The sequence below is a fragment of the Mycosarcoma maydis genome, chromosome 2 (genome assembly GCF_000328475.2).
Source record: "Mycosarcoma maydis chromosome 2, whole genome shotgun sequence".
In the NCBI taxonomy this organism is placed as follows: Eukaryota; Fungi; Basidiomycota; class Ustilaginomycetes; order Ustilaginales; genus Mycosarcoma; species Mycosarcoma maydis.
Window position 1 is genome coordinate 1,525,350 of NC_026479.1, and position 22,065 is coordinate 1,547,414.

The 22,065-nt window shown below is 53.0% G+C and overlaps 10 protein-coding genes across 10 annotated transcripts; 4 read left to right on the forward strand and 6 right to left on the reverse strand.

The window, feature by feature from the left end:
• Positions 1-200: 200 nt before the first annotated feature.
• On the forward strand, positions 201-4,277 carry UMAG_01312 (uncharacterized protein; the record flags this gene model as incomplete). Its single annotated transcript, XM_011388923.1, has 1 exon — positions 201-4,277. The coding sequence occupies one exon, from the start codon at positions 201-203 to the stop codon at positions 4,275-4,277; it is 4,077 nt and encodes a 1,358-aa protein (XP_011387225.1).
• A 136-nt stretch (positions 4,278-4,413) lies between these two features.
• On the reverse strand, positions 4,414-5,226 carry UMAG_01313 (uncharacterized protein; the record flags this gene model as incomplete). Its single annotated transcript, XM_011388924.1, has 1 exon — positions 4,414-5,226. The coding sequence occupies one exon, from the start codon at positions 5,224-5,226 to the stop codon at positions 4,414-4,416; it is 813 nt and encodes a 270-aa protein (XP_011387226.1).
• A 453-nt stretch (positions 5,227-5,679) lies between these two features.
• On the reverse strand, positions 5,680-7,404 carry UMAG_01314 (putative D-lactate dehydrogenase; the record flags this gene model as incomplete). Its single annotated transcript, XM_011388925.1, has 1 exon — positions 5,680-7,404. The coding sequence occupies one exon, from the start codon at positions 7,402-7,404 to the stop codon at positions 5,680-5,682; it is 1,725 nt and encodes a 574-aa protein (XP_011387227.1).
• Positions 7,405-8,958: 1,554 nt separating this feature from the next.
• Positions 8,959-9,876, forward strand: UMAG_10235 (putative phosphoprotein phosphatase PP4 catalytic subunit PPH3; the record flags this gene model as incomplete). Its single annotated transcript, XM_011389019.1, has 1 exon — positions 8,959-9,876. The coding sequence occupies one exon, from the start codon at positions 8,959-8,961 to the stop codon at positions 9,874-9,876; it is 918 nt and encodes a 305-aa protein (XP_011387321.1).
• Positions 9,877-10,303: 427 nt separating this feature from the next.
• Positions 10,304-11,294, reverse strand: UMAG_01316 (uncharacterized protein; the record flags this gene model as incomplete). Its single annotated transcript, XM_011388926.1, has 2 exons — positions 10,304-10,786; positions 10,902-11,294. The coding sequence occupies 2 exons, from the start codon at positions 11,292-11,294 to the stop codon at positions 10,304-10,306; spliced, it is 876 nt and encodes a 291-aa protein (XP_011387228.1).
• A 1,026-nt stretch (positions 11,295-12,320) lies between these two features.
• Positions 12,321-13,642, reverse strand: UMAG_10236 (40S ribosomal protein uS17; the record flags this gene model as incomplete). The annotated part of the gene is made up of 2 exons (XM_011389020.1): positions 12,321-12,634; positions 13,480-13,642. The coding sequence occupies 2 exons, from the start codon at positions 13,640-13,642 to the stop codon at positions 12,321-12,323; spliced, it is 477 nt and encodes a 158-aa protein (XP_011387322.1).
• An 882-nt stretch (positions 13,643-14,524) lies between these two features.
• UMAG_01318 (40S ribosomal protein eS12) lies at positions 14,525-14,962 on the forward strand (the record flags this gene model as incomplete). The annotated part of the gene is made up of 1 exon (XM_011388927.1): positions 14,525-14,962. The coding sequence occupies one exon, from the start codon at positions 14,525-14,527 to the stop codon at positions 14,960-14,962; it is 438 nt and encodes a 145-aa protein (XP_011387229.1).
• Positions 14,963-15,679: 717 nt separating this feature from the next.
• Positions 15,680-16,493, reverse strand: UMAG_12132 (uncharacterized protein; the record flags this gene model as incomplete). The annotated part of the gene is made up of 3 exons (XM_011389197.1): positions 15,680-16,154; positions 16,256-16,365; positions 16,461-16,493. The coding sequence occupies 3 exons, from the start codon at positions 16,491-16,493 to the stop codon at positions 15,680-15,682; spliced, it is 618 nt and encodes a 205-aa protein (XP_011387499.1).
• A 1,502-nt stretch (positions 16,494-17,995) lies between these two features.
• UMAG_10237 (serine/threonine protein kinase CDC7) lies at positions 17,996-19,852 on the forward strand (the record flags this gene model as incomplete). The annotated part of the gene is made up of 1 exon (XM_011389021.1): positions 17,996-19,852. The coding sequence occupies one exon, from the start codon at positions 17,996-17,998 to the stop codon at positions 19,850-19,852; it is 1,857 nt and encodes a 618-aa protein (XP_011387323.1).
• Positions 19,853-20,238: 386 nt separating this feature from the next.
• Positions 20,239-21,978, reverse strand: UMAG_01321 (putative eukaryotic translation initiation factor 3 subunit D; the record flags this gene model as incomplete). The annotated part of the gene is made up of 1 exon (XM_011388928.1): positions 20,239-21,978. The coding sequence occupies one exon, from the start codon at positions 21,976-21,978 to the stop codon at positions 20,239-20,241; it is 1,740 nt and encodes a 579-aa protein (XP_011387230.1).
• Between the last annotated feature and the right edge of the window lie 87 nt (positions 21,979-22,065).

The window sequence follows — 22,065 nt, forward strand, 5'->3', positions numbered from 1 at the left end:
ATCGGCATCCATTTTCGTCGACCAGGATTGCGAAAGCGCATACATCTCCAACTTCCGCTTGTCCGCACTCAACCTGCACGGTCTCCTCTTACAGCCGACGATAATTTGGTATGGCGCGCTCATAAAGCAGCAATTGCTACCACTGCAGTGCTCATATTCGACCTTACGCAGCCTGTAGGGCATGTACTCACCCTTCCAGTATGACTTCGCCTGAAGAGACTGTCAAGCTTGCCGATGAGATCCGTCAGAGGCAGGCAGTGGATTTGCACTTTCCGACCTTCTCAACGCGGGGCTTCGGTCGCCGAGATAGACCCGCTTTACGGCCAACGCCTCTACAGAACGATGATACCATGACAAGTAGCAATGACATCGCAGCGGTGCGCAATGCTGATGATGACGACAGTCATACACCGCATGAGGACGCAGCTAGTGCAGACGACCGGGAACAACCGGTGATCCTACCTGACGATGACGATGAAGAAGCCGGCAACCTCGAGATGGACTATGTGCCATCAGAACCCGCCCAAGATGACAGCAACAACGATCACGAAACTGCCGAAGAGCCGTCGAAAGATCCAGACCAAGGTCTTTCACTGGCAGCAGAGATTTTGGCAGCAGCTGCATCCCCGGGGCCTACTTCGCCAAGACGACGAACTCATAAACGCCGGCCTGATGCCTTAAAAAGGACAGAAAGCACGTCCTCGGCAGGCAAAGCGAGTATCAGCTCACTGGACTCACTACTTACTTCTCCCGTGCCAAGACGTAAAAGGCCTTCCTTATCTAAAGGAGAATCGAGCAGGGATTCTCAAGCTGAGGCGGCGAGCAAGAAGAGGATGACCGTGCTGCTGGAAGGCGAGATGCCAGAAAGCGAACAAGGCCTCGCCCCAGATGTCAAATACGAAGACCTGGAAGAAGACCTTGGCATCGACTCGAGGCCGAAGCTTTCTTCGACGCATCCAGAGGACGCCAATAAAACCACAGAAACCCTTCCACAGCAGCAGCATTCATCAGAAATCCTCGCTCAGCACAGAGTCGGCGATGACTTGAATCAGGATGACGAAGCAGTAGAGTCGCAATCACATGAAAGCGATGACAAGGACGATCTGGGAAGCTCCGAGGACGAGGACAAAGACGAAGACGAAGACGAAGACGAAGATGAAGACGAAGACGAAGACGAAGATGAAGACGAAGACGAAGACGTGGAACCGTCCCTCAAGTATTCGCGTGTCAAAGGAGGCGTCAGTGACGTGCTCAAAAGAGACACTGCCTCCGCGTTTGCCCTTTCGTCTCGTTTCATGGCTCTCGGTACCCACGCAGGTATGATCTACATTCTCGACATCGACGGCAATCTTGTCAAAGGGTTTCGCCTCCACACTGCCTCGATCCTCGACCTCGTCATCGACAATACCTCCGATTTTGTTGCCGCTGCGTCAATGGATGGTCTCGTGTCCATCTCTGCCCTTGCCACTGCTGAACAGTACGTTTTCGACTTTAAGCGACCTATGAGGTGCATCTCGCTCGAACCCAACTTTGGACGCAAATCATCCCGCGCGTTTGTTTGTGGCGGCATGGCAGGATCGCTAACGCAGCGGGAAAAGAGTTGGTTCGGCCACAAGGAGACGGTACTTGACTCGGGCGAGGGTCCGATCTGGACGACACGATGGAGGGGCAATCTAATCGCCTGGGCGAGTGACAAGGGTGTACGAGTCTACGACACTGATGCTAAGCAGAGGATCAGCTTCATCAGTTCGCCCAGTAAACATGTACGTGGAGATCTGCATCGATGCACACTCTACTGGCAGGATGATCGCACTCTTCTGATCGCATGGGCCGATCACATCAAGGTAGCTAAGGTCAAGCAGAAGCAGTCCTCAGGCGCAATAGCATCTTCAGGTTCCAGCACTGCGTCCAACTCGACGCAGAACGCAGCATCCGCGCTCGTCAGGGTTGGCGTTCCGGGAGCTAGTACAACGCATCCGCAGTACTATATCGAGATTACAGCCATTTTTCAGCTGGACTGCATGATATCGGGCATCGCGCCGTACGGACTCGACTATCTGGTACTCGCGTACGTCACTGAAGATCCGGAAGACTCGGATGATGATGATGATGACGAGAATCAAGGGGATCGCTCGGACCTTCGAACATTCAAACGCCGTGAGGCTTTGCGTCCAGAGCTGAGAATCATCAGTCGTGCTGGCGAGGAGTTGAGCTCGGACGTTCTCAGCCTCACCGATTATTCACGCTTCCAGTGCAATGACTACTTGCTAATCCCCTCTATTGAGGCGCATGCGTACTCGGCGGCGCTGCTCGCGGGACGCAAAGTCAGACAGGAATCCACGGAAGCGTCCCAGTTCTATGTCGTCAGCCCGAAGGACATTGTCATTTCCAAGCCGCGCGACGAGAAGGACCACGTCGAGTGGCTGCTCGAGCGACAGCGCTTCCAGGAAGCGCTGATCAAGATCGAAGCCATGGGCCGTACAGTAGCAATGCAGAACGGGTTTGATGCGGAAGAGATCGGCAAGAAATACCTCAACTGGCTTGTAGAGGAAGATCGATATTCAGAAGCGGCGAGGGTTGCCAGCAAGATTCTTGGTCGCAACGTCACAGCATGGGAAGACTGGATCTTTCTCTTTGTGGAAAAAGGCAAGCTTGGGTTGGCTATTCCGTTCATTCCGACATCAGACCCAACGCTGAGCGAGGTGGTCTATGATATGATTCTCGCCCACTTTCTGCAACACGATCTGGACAAGCTTCTGGAGACGATCAAAGAATGGCCGAGCGAGATCTATTCGACTCCCGCGGTTGTGCTTGCGATCGAAGACCGACTCAAGTCTGGCGAGGGTCGGAAATCAGTGGGCAGGGAGAAGCTGCTGATGGAGTGTCTGGCCGAGATCTACATCCGCAATCGACAACCAGGCAAGGCGCTACAGTACTACCTACGACTACGCCGAGCCAATGTGTTTGATCTCATCCGCGAGAACAACTTGTTCACCGCAGTGCAAGACCAGGCATTGCTGCTGATCGAATTCGAAGAGGATCTCAAGACTCGACGAACGCATCAAGTCTCCAAGCACGGTGCGGCAATCGACCTACTCGTCGACCACACCTATTCGATCCCCATCGGCCGCGTTATCGCACAACTGGACTCCCATCCACGCTTCCTGTACATGTACCTCGATGCGCTCTTCGACCGAGACCCGCAACAAGTGACGCCCTTCTGCGATGTTCAGGTCAAGCTGTATGCCGAGTACGAAGCTGGTCGACTGATGCCGTACCTTCGTGCCATGTCGTCGTTCTACAGCTTTGAAACGGCTTATGCCATCTGTGAGGAGCACGACTACGTTCCCGAAATGGTCTTCCTACTTGGAAGGGTAGGCGACAACAAGCGCGCACTCTCACTCATCATCGAGCGACTGGGCGATGTGGAACGAGCGATCGACTTCGCCAAGGAGCAGAACGACGATGATCTGTGGGAAGATCTGCTGGGCTATTCCGAATCTCGACCTGTCTTCATCCGAGGCCTGCTTGAAAATGTTGGTGCCGAGATTGACCCGATCCGACTGATCAGGCGCATCAAGAACGGGTTGGAGATCCCTGGGCTAAAAGCGGCGCTGATCAAGATCCTGTCGGATTTCACGCTGCAGATCAGCTTGTTGGAAGGGTGCGAGGCGATCCTCAGCCACGATACAAAGGTGTTGTCCGACGAGTTGCAGAGGTCGCAGTTGTACGCGAGCTACGTGGACAATGATTCGGTTTGCAATGTGTGCGATGCAAGCCTGTTTGCCGCCAAGGGCAAGGTGGGTGCAGGAAAACGTGTGGATACATATACCGCGGCCAGACAGCCAAGGGTGGTGGTATATTTATGTGGGCACGTTCATCACTTGACGTGTCTTCTGCCACCTGCGAATGTGCCTGCGGTGAAACCGAATGATACGCTGTCGACGGAACTCAAGTGCACTGCAACTCAGGCGTTTGCAAGCACCCCGAGCATCAGGCAGCGTTGGAAGCGCGTACAACACTCGTATGCTGACTTGGAGCAACAAGAGGCATTGGATCCAGGTCCAAAGCCACTCGGTGCGACAAATCAGATCTCACAAGCCTCGCTGGAGCTGTCCACCTACGGACCGCTCCAGCGTGCCCAAGATGCCGTATCAATCTTCCAAGCGCGGCTGAGATACGAAGCGAGACTTCGGTCGACGCTGGTCGGTAAAAAAGGCTGTCCTACCTGTCGCAGGGACGGACTGAGTATGCAGCAGGGTGGTATGTCGACATGACACTTTGATCCCTTCTTCTCAACCATTCTGATCGTTGCTTTAGCTCATCGTGATTCTATTACAAGCTTGCTGTTCATACATGGTGTGTAGAGTTACACGTTGGGATTGCGAGGTGTGTCATAATGAGAATAATTTACTAGGGTCGACGGATGTGGTCAGCGCTATCCTGAGCAGCAGGTATCGGTAGCCCGTTCCACATGGCTCTTTCCCTATCGCCTTCCGGACCATCGGGAGGATTGGGGGTAAAGAACTTGCACCTCGACTTGAAGGCGTCTAGGCTTCTTGCACGGATGATGCTCTCCACGGATAATTCGTTGTGCAACTGTCTCGCCAAGGTTTCCGAAGTGTTTTCTGCTCTACTCCACCTATTTTCTGGTCTGGATTGTGACGCAGATGTTGGATGATAGTCAGCGTCGAGAAGCCGATCCGTACTGTCGGACGTCGAGAGTAGTGGAGTTGGAGCAGGCCGGGCATGTTGATCAGCCACTTTGATGCAAAACCTCACCACCTCTTCTCTTCCAATCCAGACATCCACGAGCTCTCTCCAAAACGCGGCGCACGCTCCCGGTGCAGGTGTGCCGTAGGTGCTCGTGCCCAGATCGATCGAGCTGGCCGAGTTAGTTTTGCTAGAGGAAAGTAGCGAAGGCGACGTGGATTCGCCTAGTGCTCGAGAGCGTGCAAAACTTCTATTCAGCCGTGTGGTGATACCATCGTCCAGCTGGCGGTACTGTCGGAGTAGCTCTTTGAATTCTCTGATTGCTAGACAGGTGGATGTTGTGAGGTTCGAGACTTGAGGTGGTGTGAGTGGTTTGAACACCGAGGAAGAGCCGAGTATGACGGGCTCGTATTGAGGTGCGAAGGACGATGATCCGACACCAGAGTATGTGTCTTCGGTAGAAGAGGTGCCCCGGTTGAACCGCGACATCGAGGGCGAAGTCCACGTCGACATTTGGAATGTAGACCGTAGAGTTCCTAGAAAGCAAGTCGAGGATTGTTCGGAGAGAGGGAGAAAGGTGATGGAGAAGGGAAAGCAAAGGTGCAAGGCTTGCGAATGGGGACACTGCCTAGGCCTAGGTTAACAAATCTTCCTGAGATCTGCTCAGTCAGTCGTAGCCGAAAAAGCAAACCGAAACCCACCGAACCCAATGTGGAGCTGCACCAAAGACGTCAAGTCTCATCCCGACTTCCGAGATTTACATTCATATTCATGAATCTGTGATCGTGATAACGTTCGTGATTCGTGATTCACGATTCGCACGTCAGTCACGAGTGATTCTCATTCCCGCTCCTCGTGACTTTCCCTTGACTGATCTCGAACGCGCGAGCACAAGCAAACCCCAAAATATAGGGCAAGTTGAATGGAAAGGCCTGTGCTTTCGTATTGAAGTGGAAAACCTTTGATCTAAATCTGGATGTACTTGTAGGGGTTCAAGATGCCTTTTGGATCGAAGAGATGCTTGATCTTCTTCATGTATTCAATGCTCTCCGGTGTCTTTGAGTATCCGATCTTGGTTGCCTTCATCAGTCCTAAGCCATGCTCTGCGCTGACCGAGCCTTTGACTTGCGAAGTCCACTCGTAAATGTATGGCTCGATGATGTTCTCGATTTTTTCATCGTACGATTTGGCCACAATGTTGATGTGCAGATTTCCATCACCAATGTGGCCGTAGCCGCACACGGCGCCAACATCTTTATCTTGGCCGTGGATGCCGTGCTCTTCAAAGCGCTGACGCATATCGAGCACTAGCTTGTACATCTTATCGATCGGCATCGAAAGGTCGTACTTGAACACTTTGCCCATCTTTCCAGCTGCTTCGGGGATGCTCTCGCGTAGAGCCCAGAGGCCCTGCAGTTGTGTCTCGTCTTGAGCGAGTACGCCGTCCTGAATCATGCCTTCTTCCATAAGATGCTCAAGGAGAACTTGGAGCTTCTCATCGTCGTGGTCTTTGTTGGACCCGCTGGTCTCGATGAGCACGTAGAACGGGTGGCGAGCCTCAAAGGGGTCACGTACATGTGCGGTGGCGTGCTTTTGAACAACGTCGAATGAGGTTTGATCGAAGAACTCGAATGCGGATAAAATCTCACCGCAGTGCTTCTTAACTTGTCCAAAGACTGTCTGCACCGCTTCGTACGAGTCGAGCGCAAACACGGCCACGTTGACAGCCGACGGTCGACGGGGAGTGATGATCGAGACACCTGTGATGACACCAATGGTTCCCTCGGAGCCGATGAAAAGCTGCTTAAGATCAAAGCCGGTGTTGTCCTTGCGGAGGGTCGACAAGTTGTCCATGATGGTTCCGTCAGGGAGGACGACCTCGAGACCGAGCACGTTGCCGTGCAAGCTGCCGTAGCGCAAGAATCGGAGACCACCAGCATTGGTGGCCACGTTGCCTCCAATGTGACACGAGCCCTTTGCTCCCAGGTCGAGTGGCATCATGTATCCCTTTTCAGCAATGTAATTGTCCAAGCTCTCGAGGATGCAGCCTGCATCGCAGACGAGCGTACCTGCAACCTCGTCAAACGAACGAATCTGGTTGAGACCACCAAGCTGAAGTACGACCTCGTCAAAGACGGGCACACCACCTCCAACAAGACCCGTGTTTCCACCCTGCGGAACGACGGCAATGTTGTTGCTATGACAGTACTTCATGATCTTGGAGACTTCCTTTGTCGTCTTGGGCTTGAGCACCAATCGGGATTTGCCGTGGTACTTGTTCATCCAGTCATTATTGAATGTGTCGAGCTCGTTCGGGTCGACCGTCTGGTACGAAGCAGCAGACCCGGCTTCGGGCGCAACTGTTGTGAGAATCTGCGAGGGAGAAGGAACGATTTTGGCGAATGCCTCGACGTCGGCCGAAGTGATACTGGCATAGAGATCAGAGCGGACGACGGTAGCCAAGCCTCGACCAGGCGCAAAACGTCCTTGGCGTCGACGAAAACGCGAGGCGCAGATGGTGTGCGGAGTGAGGTGCGTCGTGTTGATCGAAGCAACAGAAGCAGAGGTACCGAAGCATCGTGGAAGTGCCGACGCGACGGGTCGAAGTGCACCGGTTTCAACGGCAGCAGGTCGCAACAGCTTGGCGAGTGTCCGCCCTGTGGCAGATACTCTTGGTGTGGCGGTAAGCATCGTGTGAAGAGGTAGGGATATCCGACGTGACCAGCGCAGAAGTGTTCCGAGTAAGATCGAATTCTGAAGGTCGAAAAAGGTGATTGACGAAAGTGATCACAATGGTAAGCGGTTCAGAAAGAAGGTTACAAAAGTCGTGAGTGCAACCGTGAATTTTATCTTAATCCACCTACAGCGCTAGAAGCTCTTTCCATTCATTCACGATTATCAAGAAAATAAAATCAACAGTTGGTGAGTATGCTTGCTGCCGCGATATCGGAGTCATCCCGGCTGGCGCTCGCGTGCTGGTTGTGATTTGAGGCTCAGTGTGTGAGTGGCGCGGATGACGGAAAATTGCCGAAGATCCAGTCGTAGTCACGAGTTAGCCAGCCTCTTGTGCAACGTGGGCATGGGAGATAGAAATCCGTTCAGGGTCCAGCCAGGCTTTGTATTGCAAGCAAGGTCAACAACCGCTCTCACCAGGCGCTTTTGGTCTTGTCTGATCACAGCACTTGGTGCTTGCTGCCTCATCGGCCCGTCCGTCGGGACGATAGCTTGATTAAACTTTTCGACCTGAAGCCTTGATTCACCGCTTTATTTTGTCAAGCCAGAGGGAATAGTCTTGCCTTCCAAGCTTGAGGCACAATCAGGAATGTGAGCATATGTTTGCCTCTCGTCAGTGTGACTGTTCAGTTCTCAGCTTGTCGCTCTTATCACACAGGTCAGCGTCTAATAGCCAAGTAAGAGTCTTGCTTGTGCCATCTTGTTCCTGTGCACATTCACGAGTTTGCTCAAGCGTGCCCATCGTGAATCACGAATCACGAACCCACTCGTGACCGTAACTTGGATGCAGCGATGATCATCACATTCACGATTCACGATTCACGATTTCGTATGGAGTCCAGAATCACGAATTCGATGAAAATTCTCAAAAATTCGACTTGCAGAGACGTAAGTTTTTGGGCTGGCTCGGTCGACACGTCCCTGTGGCAGGCGGCGTGCAATCTACTCGACGTGCAGCTCAACTCCACCAAATTGACCTGACAGTTAAATCTAGCTTCCGTGTTCTACTCCAGTCGCAATTTCCAGGTCAAACGACCACTGTCCCTTCCATCTCCACCTCGACCTCGACCTTGACCTACGCCGAAAGGCAAGCTTCAATCCTTGAATCGTCGCTTCTTATCTGCCCTGGCGCTCACCATCCTAGCTGTAGCGATACTCAGCATCGCATTAGAACGAGGCCTGTCGCGACACTTGTCTCCTTTGTTTCAATCATTCGACGACATCACATCAGACCAGTCACGCCATCACAGCATCAACTTGTCCCTCACATCTCCGGCTAGCAACATCATCATCTGCCGTCAACACATTTGGCTCTTCCTTGACATCATTTTCTTCGACACCTTGTCTCAGCGGCTTCCTTTGGGACGGTTGTATCTGAGGACACATCCGCACAACGTCCAGTCAGCCAGACGCGTCAATACGACTTGGCATCACATCCACGAACCCTCTCACATCCCATCCACAACTCTGGAAAGAACAGCGAGACACTGTTACCCTCAAAGCTAGCCCATCATGGGTAGCGATCTCGATCTACAAATCGAGCAACTCAAAAAATGTCAACCTCTCTCTGAAACGCAAGTCAAAGAGCTCTGTCTCAAAGCACGCGAGATCCTCATCGAAGAAGGCAATGTCCAACACGTCGATGCACCCGTGACGATATGCGGTGACATCCATGGACAGTTTTTCGACCTCATGGAGCTCTTCAAGCACGGTGGAATGTGTCCCGAGACCAACTACCTATTCATGGGCGACTTTGTCGACCGCGGCTTCTACTCTGTCGAAACGTTTCTGCTGCTATTGGCGTTGAAGGTGAGATATCCGGATCGGATCACGTTGATACGAGGCAATCACGAGTCGAGACAGATTACGCAGGTGTACGGCTTCTACGACGAATGCGTTCGCAAGTACGGCAGCGTTAATGTGTGGAGGTACTGTTGCGAGGTGTTTGACTATCTGGCGTTGGGAGCGGTGGTGGATGGACGAGTGTTTTGCGTTCACGGAGGGCTCTCGCCGAGTATCACTACGTTGGATCAAATCAGAAGCATCGACAGAAAGCAAGAGGTTCCTCACGACGGAGCCATGTGCGATTTGCTCTGGTCCGATCCCGACGACATCACTGGCTGGGGGATGAGTCCAAGAGGTGCAGGATATCTGTTCGGAGGCGACGTGGTACAGCAATTCGCCCACACCAACGATCTCGACCTGATCGCAAGAGCGCATCAGTTGGTGCTTGAGGGGTACAAGTTGATGTTCGACCAGACCATCGTCACGGTCTGGTCAGCACCCAACTACTGCTATCGGTGTGGTAATGTGGCGAGCATCTTGAAGCTCGACGACGCGCTCAATCAAAAATACGAAACTTTCGACGCTGCGGCACAGGAGGCGCATGGTGTTCCCGCAAAGAGGCCGGCGCCAGAGTACTTTTTGTAAGGATAGCAGGACACGGTCAGGTGTGTCTTTTATGTACTTGTATGGTTTTCTTTGCTATCAATGTTGCTGTATCATTCAGGATCATTCACGATTTACGATTCACGATTTACGCGCTTATTCCGGTGGATGCAACATGAGGTTTGGGGACAATCGGAACGCTATGCTCGATCTGCGGCAGTATCTTGCAGGAAGCGATCAAGTCGAGGACTCGAGAGCGTCCAACTAACTACCCAGCGCCGACACAAACACACGCTCTTCGGAACGGACGGCTAGAATGCACTGTGTTGCCTATGGAGAATAAGAGTGAAAACGTACTGAGATAATCTACAAAAGTCGAGCGCACTTGCAACCGAGCTTGAGCGCTGGCTGTTTGAGCCAGTGCAACAACCAAGGTCGAGCGCAAGCGTGAAATGTGGTGAAAGCTCGCTCAGTACCCAGCAGCACCAGGTGCGCGTTCGCCCTCTCTCCTCAACTTGAGATACAGCTCCTTCATCCTAGTCAAGTCACTGCTACCCGGACCGGCCCTTGCAATCGTCTTGGACTGGCTATTCTTGAGATCGACCATCTTGGTGACTCGATCCCACGTAGTACCCTCTGCCAATTCGCGCGTTCGTTCTTCGTGAAACTTGGCTTCGTTTTCCTTGTTGGCCGCAATGTTCTTCTCCTTTTTGGCATTGTATTCGGCGTAGAAGTTGTCAATGTCCTGTTCGGCTTTCGAGATGGCCTCTGCCTTCTTGCGTTCATCTTCGGCATCGCGTTTGGCAATCGCGTCCTTTTGCGTCTCGCGCCATTGGCGCACAGCTTCGGGCTCCTCGGTGGGCTCTTCGTACGAGTAGCTGGGTTGCGAGGCTGGCACAGAGGTAGGTATGACGCGAGAAGGCGCAGCGGCACGGGCGCTCATCAGATCGTCCTGAAGTTAAGGAAATGCGAACAGAGCAAGGCGCCAGAAAAATGTCAGCTCGTCGCGCGCATCAAAGTGCTGGAACATTCAGAAGCCAATGAGTCAACGGCTGAATCCGACTTACAGCATCATCGTGGTAGGAACCGCCGTTGGTGTTGGCCGAAGGACCATCATCGAGTTCGGGGAAGTTGTGCTCGAACTTGCCCACCTCGTCGTCGACAGCGCGCTGGTTCGAGCTAATGGAAACCGGCGCAGGCTGGTCGTCGAGATCACCGAACCCAAAACCAGCCGATCCACCGCCACTTGGAGCAGAAGCGGCAGGCAGACCATCATCGTCCAGTGCAGGAAAAGCAGTTGCGGAGCGTTCGAAGTCGTCTGCGGATGCACCTATGCCTGCCGTATTGGAAGAGCCGAACAGATCGGCGTCGTCCGAGAGCACACCAGCCGCCTCGCGCTCGCGAGCAAGAAAGTCGGCGGTAGGATCCGACGGTTTGGACTCGCCAAAGTCAAAAGCCATGGTGAACGAAGCGTCGTGTGCTAGAGACGTGCTGTGAATGTGTGCGACGAAGTGCTTTTAGTTTTCGATCAAGCGGCAAGCTTGACAATGGTTCTTGGAAAGCGCAGGGACCAGATTATAAGCTTGACAAAAGACAGCTCTTGTGCGTGACAATGTTGCAGGGTTGAGGCTGAGCAAAGTGTAATGAAAGGCGTTGATGTTGGATGTGGATCAGCAAGTGTTTATGTTGAACGGACTGACCTTTCTTCTACAGTCCACGCTGCGGTTGCCCCTCTATGCGTGCGTCTGTGCGCGTCAGGTTAACACTTGTGACTCTATCACTGCGGATTCGTGATTTCGTTGTGCTTGCTGTCGTCGATCTTCTGCGCGACCTTCGTGCTTGTCGTATCAGGCGTCACAGCACAGCTTTACACCGTGATCGATTTTTTGTGCATCTACATTTGTTAGCTTCACATCGATAGCACATTTCAAATGGACCAACGTGCAAAAAGCAATTCGTGATTCGTGATTCGTGATTCGTGATTGCAGCGCTGCAGACTGATCCAAAATCACAGAATCGTGAATCACCAGAATTCAATCACGAATCCGTTCTGTTTCGTATTCTTTTCAGACGTAGCTCACGCCTGCAGAATCTTGTTGCATCGACTACGACTAGCGACCAAGCGCTGATCCTGACCAGACCAGAGGTTGTGACTCTCAGCAGACGCTAAAATCGTTTCACGCACGGCATCAAGCACTAGAGGCCGCCGAGGACAGATTTCTTGGGAGACATGTGCATTGATGAAGAATGCGAGGGCGCCATCACCTCTAGGGAAAGAGTGTGACTGCAAAATACATGGTGAAAAGGTGGGAGAGCGAAAGAGAGAGGGGGGAATGCATGTTGGATGATGGTGTACAACAGGCCTCGCAGCAGGCTCTCGCCCTCCTGCACAGCGAGACCGAGTGTTTTTGTTTTTGGGTGGGGGCAACTGACGAACGACCAAGCATTAGATCACAGTCGTCCTGCGGTGATCAGCTGACGATCGCTTAGAAGCGACCGAACTGCTTAGCAGCCTTCTCAGCCGACTTGTTCTTGGCAACCTTGAGCACGTTGAAACGAACAGTCTTGGAGAGAGGACGGCACTGGCCGATGGTGACAGTGTCGCCAACCTGGACACGGAAAGCAGGCGAAACGTGGGCGGCAACGTTCTTGTGGCGCTTCTCGTATCGCGAGTACTTGGGGACAAAGTGAAGGTACTCTCGTCGAATGATGATGGTACGGGTCATCTTGGTCGACACGACCTTGCCAGTCAGGATACGGCCACGGATCGAGACGAGACCAGTCCAAGGGCACTTCTTGTCTGTTAAGAGTTGGCCCGAAATGCAATGCAACGAGACAACAGTTGATTCAGTTGAGAAAATGCAAAGTGAGTCAGTGATGCAGTTCAAGTCGGGTACCGAGTGTCGACCATCAACCAGCCTGTCGCAGCGTCTCCAGCATGTCGTTCCTCCAAAGGTACAATCAGTTTCACTGTTGATGTTGGTAGCGATAGTGTCATTGTGAGTGCAATAGCTGCAGCATCATTGCTTCGGCGGCGTAAGTAGTCCCAGTATTGCAATTATCTGCCAGACGCCCTGCATAGTTGTCGACCGTTATCATCCTACCACTCTGTCGTATTGTCGCCATCACGCAGCTCAGAGAGCTCGCAAATCCAATCGTGGTAGCTACATCATCCATCTTCCTGAGTAAAAGCGTACCAGATCTGATGATGATCTGAAATCTGACTAACGCTTTTGCTGCGTCTTCCTGCGATCTACTAGGCATAGGTATACTACGCTGGAATGATTTCTCTCAGATGCCTTGCCAATGTACAATCATCTGACAATCTGGCCTTTGGGATCCGATGCTCCAGCACTTTTGCCGTGGTCACCGTACCCATCTGGCAGGACGAAGATCTGTCTTCCACGTTGTGCTGACGTTGACAAGCTCTGCTGCTCCATCACTACGCTGTTTCCATATGTGTCGATGAAGCAGATTCGTCATGATGCATGCGCCAATGGACAATATTGATGCACTTGTTGCTACTGCATTTGCTGCCGTTGACAAGTGCTGATGCTGCTATAGATTGGACCTTTGGAATGCGCGACGTGCTGTTTGAAATGCTTTGAGTGCTGATGGTCGATGAAATCGTGTCGAAATGCTTACCAATGTAGGTACCGTCAATGGCGGCACGGGGGGTCTTGAAGCCAAGACCGACATCTTTGTACCATCGGCGGTCGCGGGTTTTGAGAGCAGCCTTGGAGTTCTGGAAGATGGGCTGCTTCTGGAAAGCCTTTTCGGTCTGGACACCGAGCTCGACGTTGGACATGATGGGCGATATGTACGGTGAAGAAAGGTGAAGAAAGGGGTGACGGTCTTGAGGTAAACACGGTGGTGGTGACGACGAGATTGACAACCAGCTGGCGACGAGCCACACTCGAGCCTGTGCCAATCAAAGCTTCTGGCTACTGCTGCTAACAAAAAATGCTACACGCCCCTCAGTCTCTCTTGAGTTCTCTTGCTCTCCCAGTCACCGTCTTGAGCGTGTCGAGGTTTTCGCGAATTCAGTGTCCCTCACAGCCTGCAGTTCACCATTTTGCTCTGGACATGCTTTTGCTCTCAAGGCTTGATCAAGGTTCACTCCTGAGGGCTAAGCGACCACAATATCAGCGAGACTCTGATAGGCTGCTGTTGTGCTTCGATTTTCTTCTAGATACAAATCTGGTCTCGAATATATGAAGAAGCTGGCCGGATTAGAAGAAGGAATACAATATTGCCTACAGTACTGGATCAGAGTCACGTGCAAATATAAAAGATTAGTCGTGTCTGGAAATTCAAGAAACGCATCGGCCCAGGGATTCTCAATGGGCTCAACTGGCAAGCAGCTTGCTTTGTCGCGACGGTTGGGTGGAAGATCTGACAAGTGGCCCGATTCACTTTTCAGGAGAACATTTTGCGAACTTCGAGAGAGAAAGGCAAAGAGGCTGCAGTTGGTGTCTTGGCTGACCTCGAGCTGAACTGGAGAGGCAGCCGTCAGGGTGATGATGGAAGGGCGTCGTCGCCGTCATCACTTACACACACCATCCCACATCATCCTTTTTCTCGTATTCCCATTCTTCACCTTACGTGCTGAGTAGGAATCGCCTTATCGTTCATCTTTTAGCGATCCCTTTCGAAGAAGCCAACCTTTTCTTTCTTTCTTTCAACCAAAATGTCCGACGTTGAGGAGGTCCCCCAGCAGGTCGAGGAGGTCGAGGTCGCCGAGGCTGCTCCCGCCAAGGGCGCCATGTCCATTGAGGACGCCCTTCAGGAGGTGCTCAAGAAGGCTCTCATCCACGACGGTCTCGCCCGTGGTCTGCGTGAGTGTGCCAAGGCGCTCGACCGTCGTCAGGCCCACCTTTGCGTTCTCGTCGAGACCTGCAACGAGCCCGAGTACCTCAAGCTTATCGAGGCACTCTGCAACGAGCACAAGATCGATCTGCTCAAGGTCTCTGACCCCAAGACTCTCGGCACCTGGGCCGGTCTCTGCAAGATCGACCGCGAGGGTAACCCCCGTAAGGTGGTCGGCTGCTCTTGCGTCGTCGTCAAGGACTACGGTGAGGAGTCTGAGGGTCTCAACGTCCTCCTCGAGTACTTCAAGAGCCGTTAAGCGTATCGCGCTTGACCGTTGTCGTGATTGACGTCATGTTGGTCATCTCTTTACAAGGTTAGTATAGTCATCATGAGTTGAATTGCATCTCAGCATGACATCAAAAGGGAGTTGAAAGTAGGAAGCTCGTCATGCGCATCAGAGAAAGCGGTGAAAGATGATAGGATTCGGTAGTCTGGCGCATTTGACGCGAATGGATAAGGATGGAAAGGTGGCTACGCTCTTTGCTCATTCAATGATGAACCACAGGACTCCCTCAACGGATGGTGCCCTTCCATTTGCGGTTGGGTACAGAGAAGAAAACCCCCTATCCGGAATCATTATACTCGTCTGACATCGAGCCAGAGCGTGGTATTAGAAAAGTAGATAAAAGGAATGGAGCCTAGGGACAGAGGCGTCCTCTCAAATCTAATGACGCATCGTTGACTGACATTCTTGGCCTTTTGTTTTACCTGTGGACCTCTGCTGTCGTAGTCTCTGGTCGAGTTGGCTCTGGCATCCCATTCTTCCAATCCAAAATTTGGCCGTTTGTAGGCCACCTACACCATTTAATGTCAGTCTGCTCGTGTTCTGGTTGTGCTTTTCTCCCTCGAGCGGGTCTGTTGAGGAGAAAGACCACGATTGATTGTGTTTGCGATGAAAGGGGGTATACATTGAAGCACTGCGTGCTCGACGGGTTGATCAAAGTACAGTGAGCATAGGCAGAACCATGGAAATTCAGCGCCGTGAGTTACTATAACGGTCAGCTGGCCTGTCACGGTCTATTGTCCTTGACAGCTTAGGTGCCATGGTTAGAGTGGGATCTGGCTGGATGACGCAGTCGAGCAAGTCGCCATCAGCCAGACCAATGTCGGCGATGACCATAGCGGCTGCATGCTCGTCGACCTCGTCGTTCAGGAGATGCCAACCGAGCATGTTTGACGTGCAATTGCGGTTGGGTTGTTGATTGTGCTGCTGATCAGCGTCATCGACGTGCATGTCGGTTGGATCCGCAGTGTCGAGGTCGGAAAGGAGCGCCACGATGCTGCTCAAAGGAACACGGGTGACGCCAACACCTATGCGCTTTGAATCGAATTCACGAAGACGATCGTTCCAGTAAACGTGTCTGAAGGCATGCAGTGCGAGGGGCGAAGAGATGGTTGGATCGGCGTCGTATAACATCTGCGCAACTTCTCTCAGTGTATTGGTATTCCTTTGACGTCATAGTCAAGGAGAACAGGTGGAAGAGGAGAAACAAGATGGATCAGCACCGTTGGTGGTGTTCAAAAATACGCTAGGGGTCAAAGGGCTTACCAAACGTATAGCTGGAACTCATCTCGAATAGGGCGTACATCGGGATGAAAATGGTCCAAAGGTCGGAACGGCGCTGGCTTCACGTACACCCTAAGCAAGAAGGGGGTAGCCTGTCGGTACGCATACGAATTTGGCAGCGGTAGAAGGGAAATCGCGGTCAATATGCCAGCAAAAAGATGGAACTTGTTGCTAACGTTGTACTCACGTCGTCTCGTGGTGATGGAGGCGGCTCCGCCATACTGAGAACAGCAACCCCAAAGTCGAGCCGCAGCCGCAGGCCTAACTTCGTCTATTATGAGCGGATCAAACCTGTCTGTGTTGTCTGGGCGAGGAGATGGCACAAAGTCGATACTGTGATAGGTGGTAGTGACTGTAAGCAGTAAAGATGAACAACATTCGTGATTCACGATTCGCGATTTGAGACTGAATCACGAATGAGGTAACTACATGTTTCCATAACTCACGACTTGGTCAAAAGTCGCAAAGTGGAGGAGCACAACGCGTTTGCAGGTACGAACCGTGGAAAATCTGTGAATCACAGAATGTGCAAGAAAAAGAATCGCAATTCGTTATCGTGAATATGTAGTCATATAAGTACAGGTATGTTAGTTACAGTTGTGAGTATCTTGATCGTGAATCTGCGTCGTGTTGGTTTCCTTTTGGCGCTTTTCGAGACGCGGATAACTCAGTTGTGAGTCGTGAGTGTTGGTCTTCAAGGGGCTCAGTGTGGTTGATAATAATCATTGAGACCACTCATAGCGTAATCCACCCACAGCTCTGCATTAATTGCAATCAAAATATCCAAACCTCTGCACTGTGACTGTTGTTTGTGTTGCACTCAGTCAGGAGTCCTCACTGACTCTCAGAATGTTCATGTGATATACGCGAAAGAAATCACGATCCGTTGAGCAAAGCACAACAACAGCAACGCAGGTTCTCATCACATTCGTGATTGCTCTCGACATTCACGATTGGTTGGCGCAGCATCATCTACTCTTGGTTGCAAGCCACTTACAACCGATACCTGTCCGCCCATTCAAGACTCGAGCAATCCTTGGATCGCCCGAAAGAGAAATTCCATCTGGGAACAGCATCACATCACACGACTCGCGCCCCAGCAGCCTGTTCCACCTGTTCCACCTGTTCCACCTGTTCGTGGTTCATCGAGGAAGCTGCATTTGACAGCCTCGCAAGAGCATCGTTCCTCTCCCATCTCGATCCAATTTTTCCAGTTCAGACGCCCAGAACCTACGATCTCACGAATCGCAGCGCCACGCATCCGTAATGCTGTAGTCCTGCCAGCACAACTCAGCCTAGGCACAGCATACAGCTATTTGTGTCTGCACGCCGCATATACCTGCGTTCGCTGCTTGACTTGCAACGCAAGCACATCCGCCCTGTCCCAGTCGGATTTTCTCGCTTCTCGCTTCTTGCCTCTGGCTTCTGAGAGCTCACTCAGATATCCTGTTGCCTGTCATGACAGGTCCACCTCGTCACAGCGTCCCGGACCTCACCCAACCTGCACAGGCGCAACCAGCTTTGTCCGTCGGTTCTGCGAGCCCTGCACAATCCGTGACGCCCTCCCATCCAGGAATACAAGCCCCACCCTTGATACCCGCCCAGCAGCATTCTAGTCAACCAGCATCCCATCCTCAGCAGCACTCAGGACCACCATCCGCGCATACCCCAGCGGCCCACAGCGACAATCAGATCCAGCAAGCATCGAGTAGCACAGAAACCATGCGAGCTGTGCTTCAGCCGCAGAACGCGCCTCTTCAGCCAAGTCAATCAGCAGCATACATCAACACTCCGTCGAGGCAACAGGAGCCCCAGTACGCAGATCCGCAAGAGTGCCTGAAAGCGCCCGCCGCCAAGCTACAACCTGGTGAAACGGATGCAGCAGCAGACCAAGTTACCGAATCCACAGATGATGGAGACGACGTCACAGAGGACACCACAGATCCTCCCATAAACACGTCAAGTGAGGATGCAAGGGTAGCCGAACTCATCAAGCTCCAGGAAGAGATTGAAGAGCTCGAGACCGCCATCGACGGCCTCGGTGACTATTACCGTATCGTGGATCGGCTTGGCGAAGGCACCTTCTCATCCGTCTACAAGGCCATCGACCTCCAACATTTTGCCTTTGACAATGATGAGTGGGTTTCGCGCGGACCGCTTGATCCTTTGCGCAAAGGTGTTTGTCATGTCGCCCTCAAGAAGATCTACGTCACTTCGAGCCCGCAGCGCATCTTGAACGAGCTCTCCATCCTGGAAGACCTGCGTCCAGCCGAGTACGTCTCGTACCTCATCACCGCCTTTCGCTCCGAGGACCAGATCGTCGCCGTCATGCCCTACAGTCGACACCGTGACTTTCGCGACTACTTCAAAGAGATGCCGCTTGGCGACTTCAAATACTACTTTCGATGCCTCTTTTCGGCGCTGCAGAGCGTCCACGAGGCCGATATCATGCATCGCGACATCAAGCCCGCCAACTTTCTCTACGATCCAACCACGGGCCACGGAACACTGTGCGATTTTGGTCTGGCCGAACGCTTTGAGCCCTCCGAGTGGCGAGGAAAGTGTCACCACACATGTCCCACATCCGAGCATCCACACGGCACCAAAGAGATCAATCGAGCCGTCGATTCCATCTGGTTCGAACCAGGAAAGCCGCTTTCAGGTCAAATTGCGCCTTCGGAAAGCACAGCGTCAGCTTCCAACAGCCTTGCCATTGCGTCAACATCAGCTGCCACTTCTGCCAATGCGGATGCGCTCGCCTATACCTCAAAGTCCGGCGTGATGGATCCACCTCCTGAACGTGTGGGCTACCTGGTCTACGATGCTCGCCAGGGTGTACGCGCCAATCGTGCCGGTACGAGAGGCTTTCGAGCTCCAGAAGTGCTCTTCAAATGCCAAGATCAGACGGTGGCTATCGATATTTGGTCGGCTGGCGTCATCCTGCTCACACTCCTGATCCGACGATTCCCTGTCTTCAACTCGAACGACGATGCCGAAGCTCTACTCGAAATTGCCGTCATCTTTGGCAAGGCACGTATGGAGACGTGTGCAATGCTGCACAACCGCACGTTCCATTGCAACGTCCCAAGTGTCAGCAACTCAGGCTCCCTCACCGATTTCATCTTTCGGCTGAACCCGGATCTGCGAAATCCAGGCAACCACCCTGATCCAGAGCAATACGCAATCGACGTTGCGAATGCGCTCGATATGGTCAAGTCGTGTCTACATGTCGACTGTACCCGGCGCAAGACAGCGGCCGAGCTGCTGCAGCATCCTTTCCTCCGCATCGATCCAGAAGAGGACGAAGCGATGGAGCAAGAACTGCATGACCAGTATAAGGACTGGCACGCACAGGATATTGCTGACTACTACCAGCAGACGGGCGATGAGCAATACCACGAAGGTGAGGTTCCTGTCGATCACACGTTTGACCGGGACGAGGAGGATGGTGCAGACGAACAAGAGGATGGGCAGAACGAAGAAGTGGTCCAACTGCAAAGTAGGCGCGGCATGCAGGGCGAGGTATCCGAGACTGGCGAGAATGGGTCGCATGTCGAAATTGCCTCGCACCAGCAATAGCACCAGAACCAGCATTAGCATCAGCATCAACATCAGCATTAGCATCACATCCAAGCATCTGCCACAAGAGCATCTATAGACGCTGTAGCAGCAGCATCGACATCAGCAATGGATCCACGACGTATCCCTTCTTGCAAACGGCATGGTCTCGTTCTAGGATCGACATGGTTGGCATCGATCCTCTAAACGCTCACGACGCATTCATTCAAAGACTGAGCGCGTGTAAGCGGATTGTGTGAAAGCTTGTCACGGTCACGGTCCAGGGAAATCACGAATTGCATGATGGGTAAAAGCAACCCTTTTGAGTGAACGCGAGAATATACATGAAAGACATGCGAGGGAATGGGAGGTCGGTTGGAAGCAGGCTGAAGGGATGGGAGTTTGATCTACTCGTCGGCCTCGTCCTCTTCGACGATCTCGTCGTTCTCCTCGCCAAAGTTGGCGGGGACGCGGTACATCCTGATGGTCTGCTTGTTGGGATCTTTGAGCAAGACGTACTTGCCCTGTTCGGCTTTTCGGGCCAAATCAGCTACGGTGCGGACGATACCCCAACCGTTGCTGAGATTGACGGCCATCTGAGCGGCGAGTTCCCTAGGCTTCAACCACGAGGTGCCCAAGATCATGTGGCGCGAGGTATCCTTGGGGTTAGCACGCGAAATGTAACCCAGCTTCATGCTGTCTGCACCAGCGAGCAGCGACTGGACGGCGAATCGGGCAAGCTTGAACGAATTGTTCTTCATCTCGGTGGCAACAACCGCACCGCGCTGCGAGTCGAGCTTGAGACGCCAGTCGAGCGCACCACCTGCCCCCTGTGCACGCGCGTCGAATTCGTTGAGCGACTTGATGGTGATCAGTTGCTTCTCCTTGGACGCTCCCACAGTGTAGGCGTCGACTTCGGTACGGACAACCAGCTCGACAGGGTCCGACTCTTCCGAAGACAGGTTGAACTTGCGGTATCGATACGCACACGATGCTAAAGGAGCCGTCTCGTCCGAGGAATAGAACGGGTTTTCGTGCTCGAGCTTGTACACATTCTTCTCGTTGACGACCTGGAAGGCAAAGTTCTGGTTGATGTAGGTGGCTTCCAGACTGAGAGCCGAGGGGGTGTTGATCGCGTTGGCTTTGGCAGCTGCTTCGTTTTCCTTGCCCTCGGAAGCTTCACTCGGCGGGTCAGCGGCGTTCTCGTTGACGGTAAGGTAGTCGAAAGCTCCACCGTCACGTTTGTCGAAAAACACCTTTCCGTCGGCGGTCTTGGTGATGATAACATCCCACGAGTAGACCGAACGAGTGGCGCACATGAGCAGCGCAAGGATGGAATCGGTCATGTAGATCTGAGCATCTTCCTTGGCCGAGATGTCGTGGATCACCGGGTCCTCGGAAGTAGTAGTGTTGTATCGAATGCGGTCGATCGACGACAGGCTTTGAGCTGTCTTGACAGTGACACGGTCGTACGATCGGTCGTACTCGAACAGCGAACCGTACGACGAAATGTCTTGAGGCTCTTCGACTTCCAGGCGAAGCTTACCGAGACGAACAAAGTCGATCTCCTCGACCTGCTCCCAATCCTGACCCACGGTGACCGAGGCTTCGCGAATACGCTGAGGCTTGTCCCACTCCTTCCAACCGAATCGTCCACCGCCACGACGGGCACCAGCAGCGCCACCACGACCGCCGCGGGCACCGCGTCCTGCACCAGCCCCGAACTTGGAAGCGCCACGACCACCGGCAGCACCAGCACCACCAGCACCACCACGACCACCACGACCGCCACGCTGGCTCATCTGGCCCAAGCCGCCGCGTCGAGAAGCCACGGTGCGCGTATTGTCGACAACCGAGAACGAGGCTTCGTCATCACCATGGAAGTAAGCAAACGCAGAAGAGGCGGCCGAAGTGCCAAAGTTCTGCTGAACATCACGTGCACGGCCCTGTCGACCACCACGGGCGTTAGCAGCATCGTTTGAGGCACCAGAGGCGTTGTTCCAATCGGCGATGCGGCCTACTTTGTCGTTCTTAGCATAAGGAGCAAACGGGATGTCCTTGAGCTCAGCAGGGAGAGCGTTGGAGCCCGAAGCGGGACCCCAGAGATCGTTGTCCGGTTGGAGCTCGGGAAGTTTGAAGCTCGCCATTGTGATTGACGATATGTGTCTGTGTGGCAGATAAAGGCAAGATGATTGACGATGTCCCTTTGACCTATTGACGAGCTTTCGCTGCTT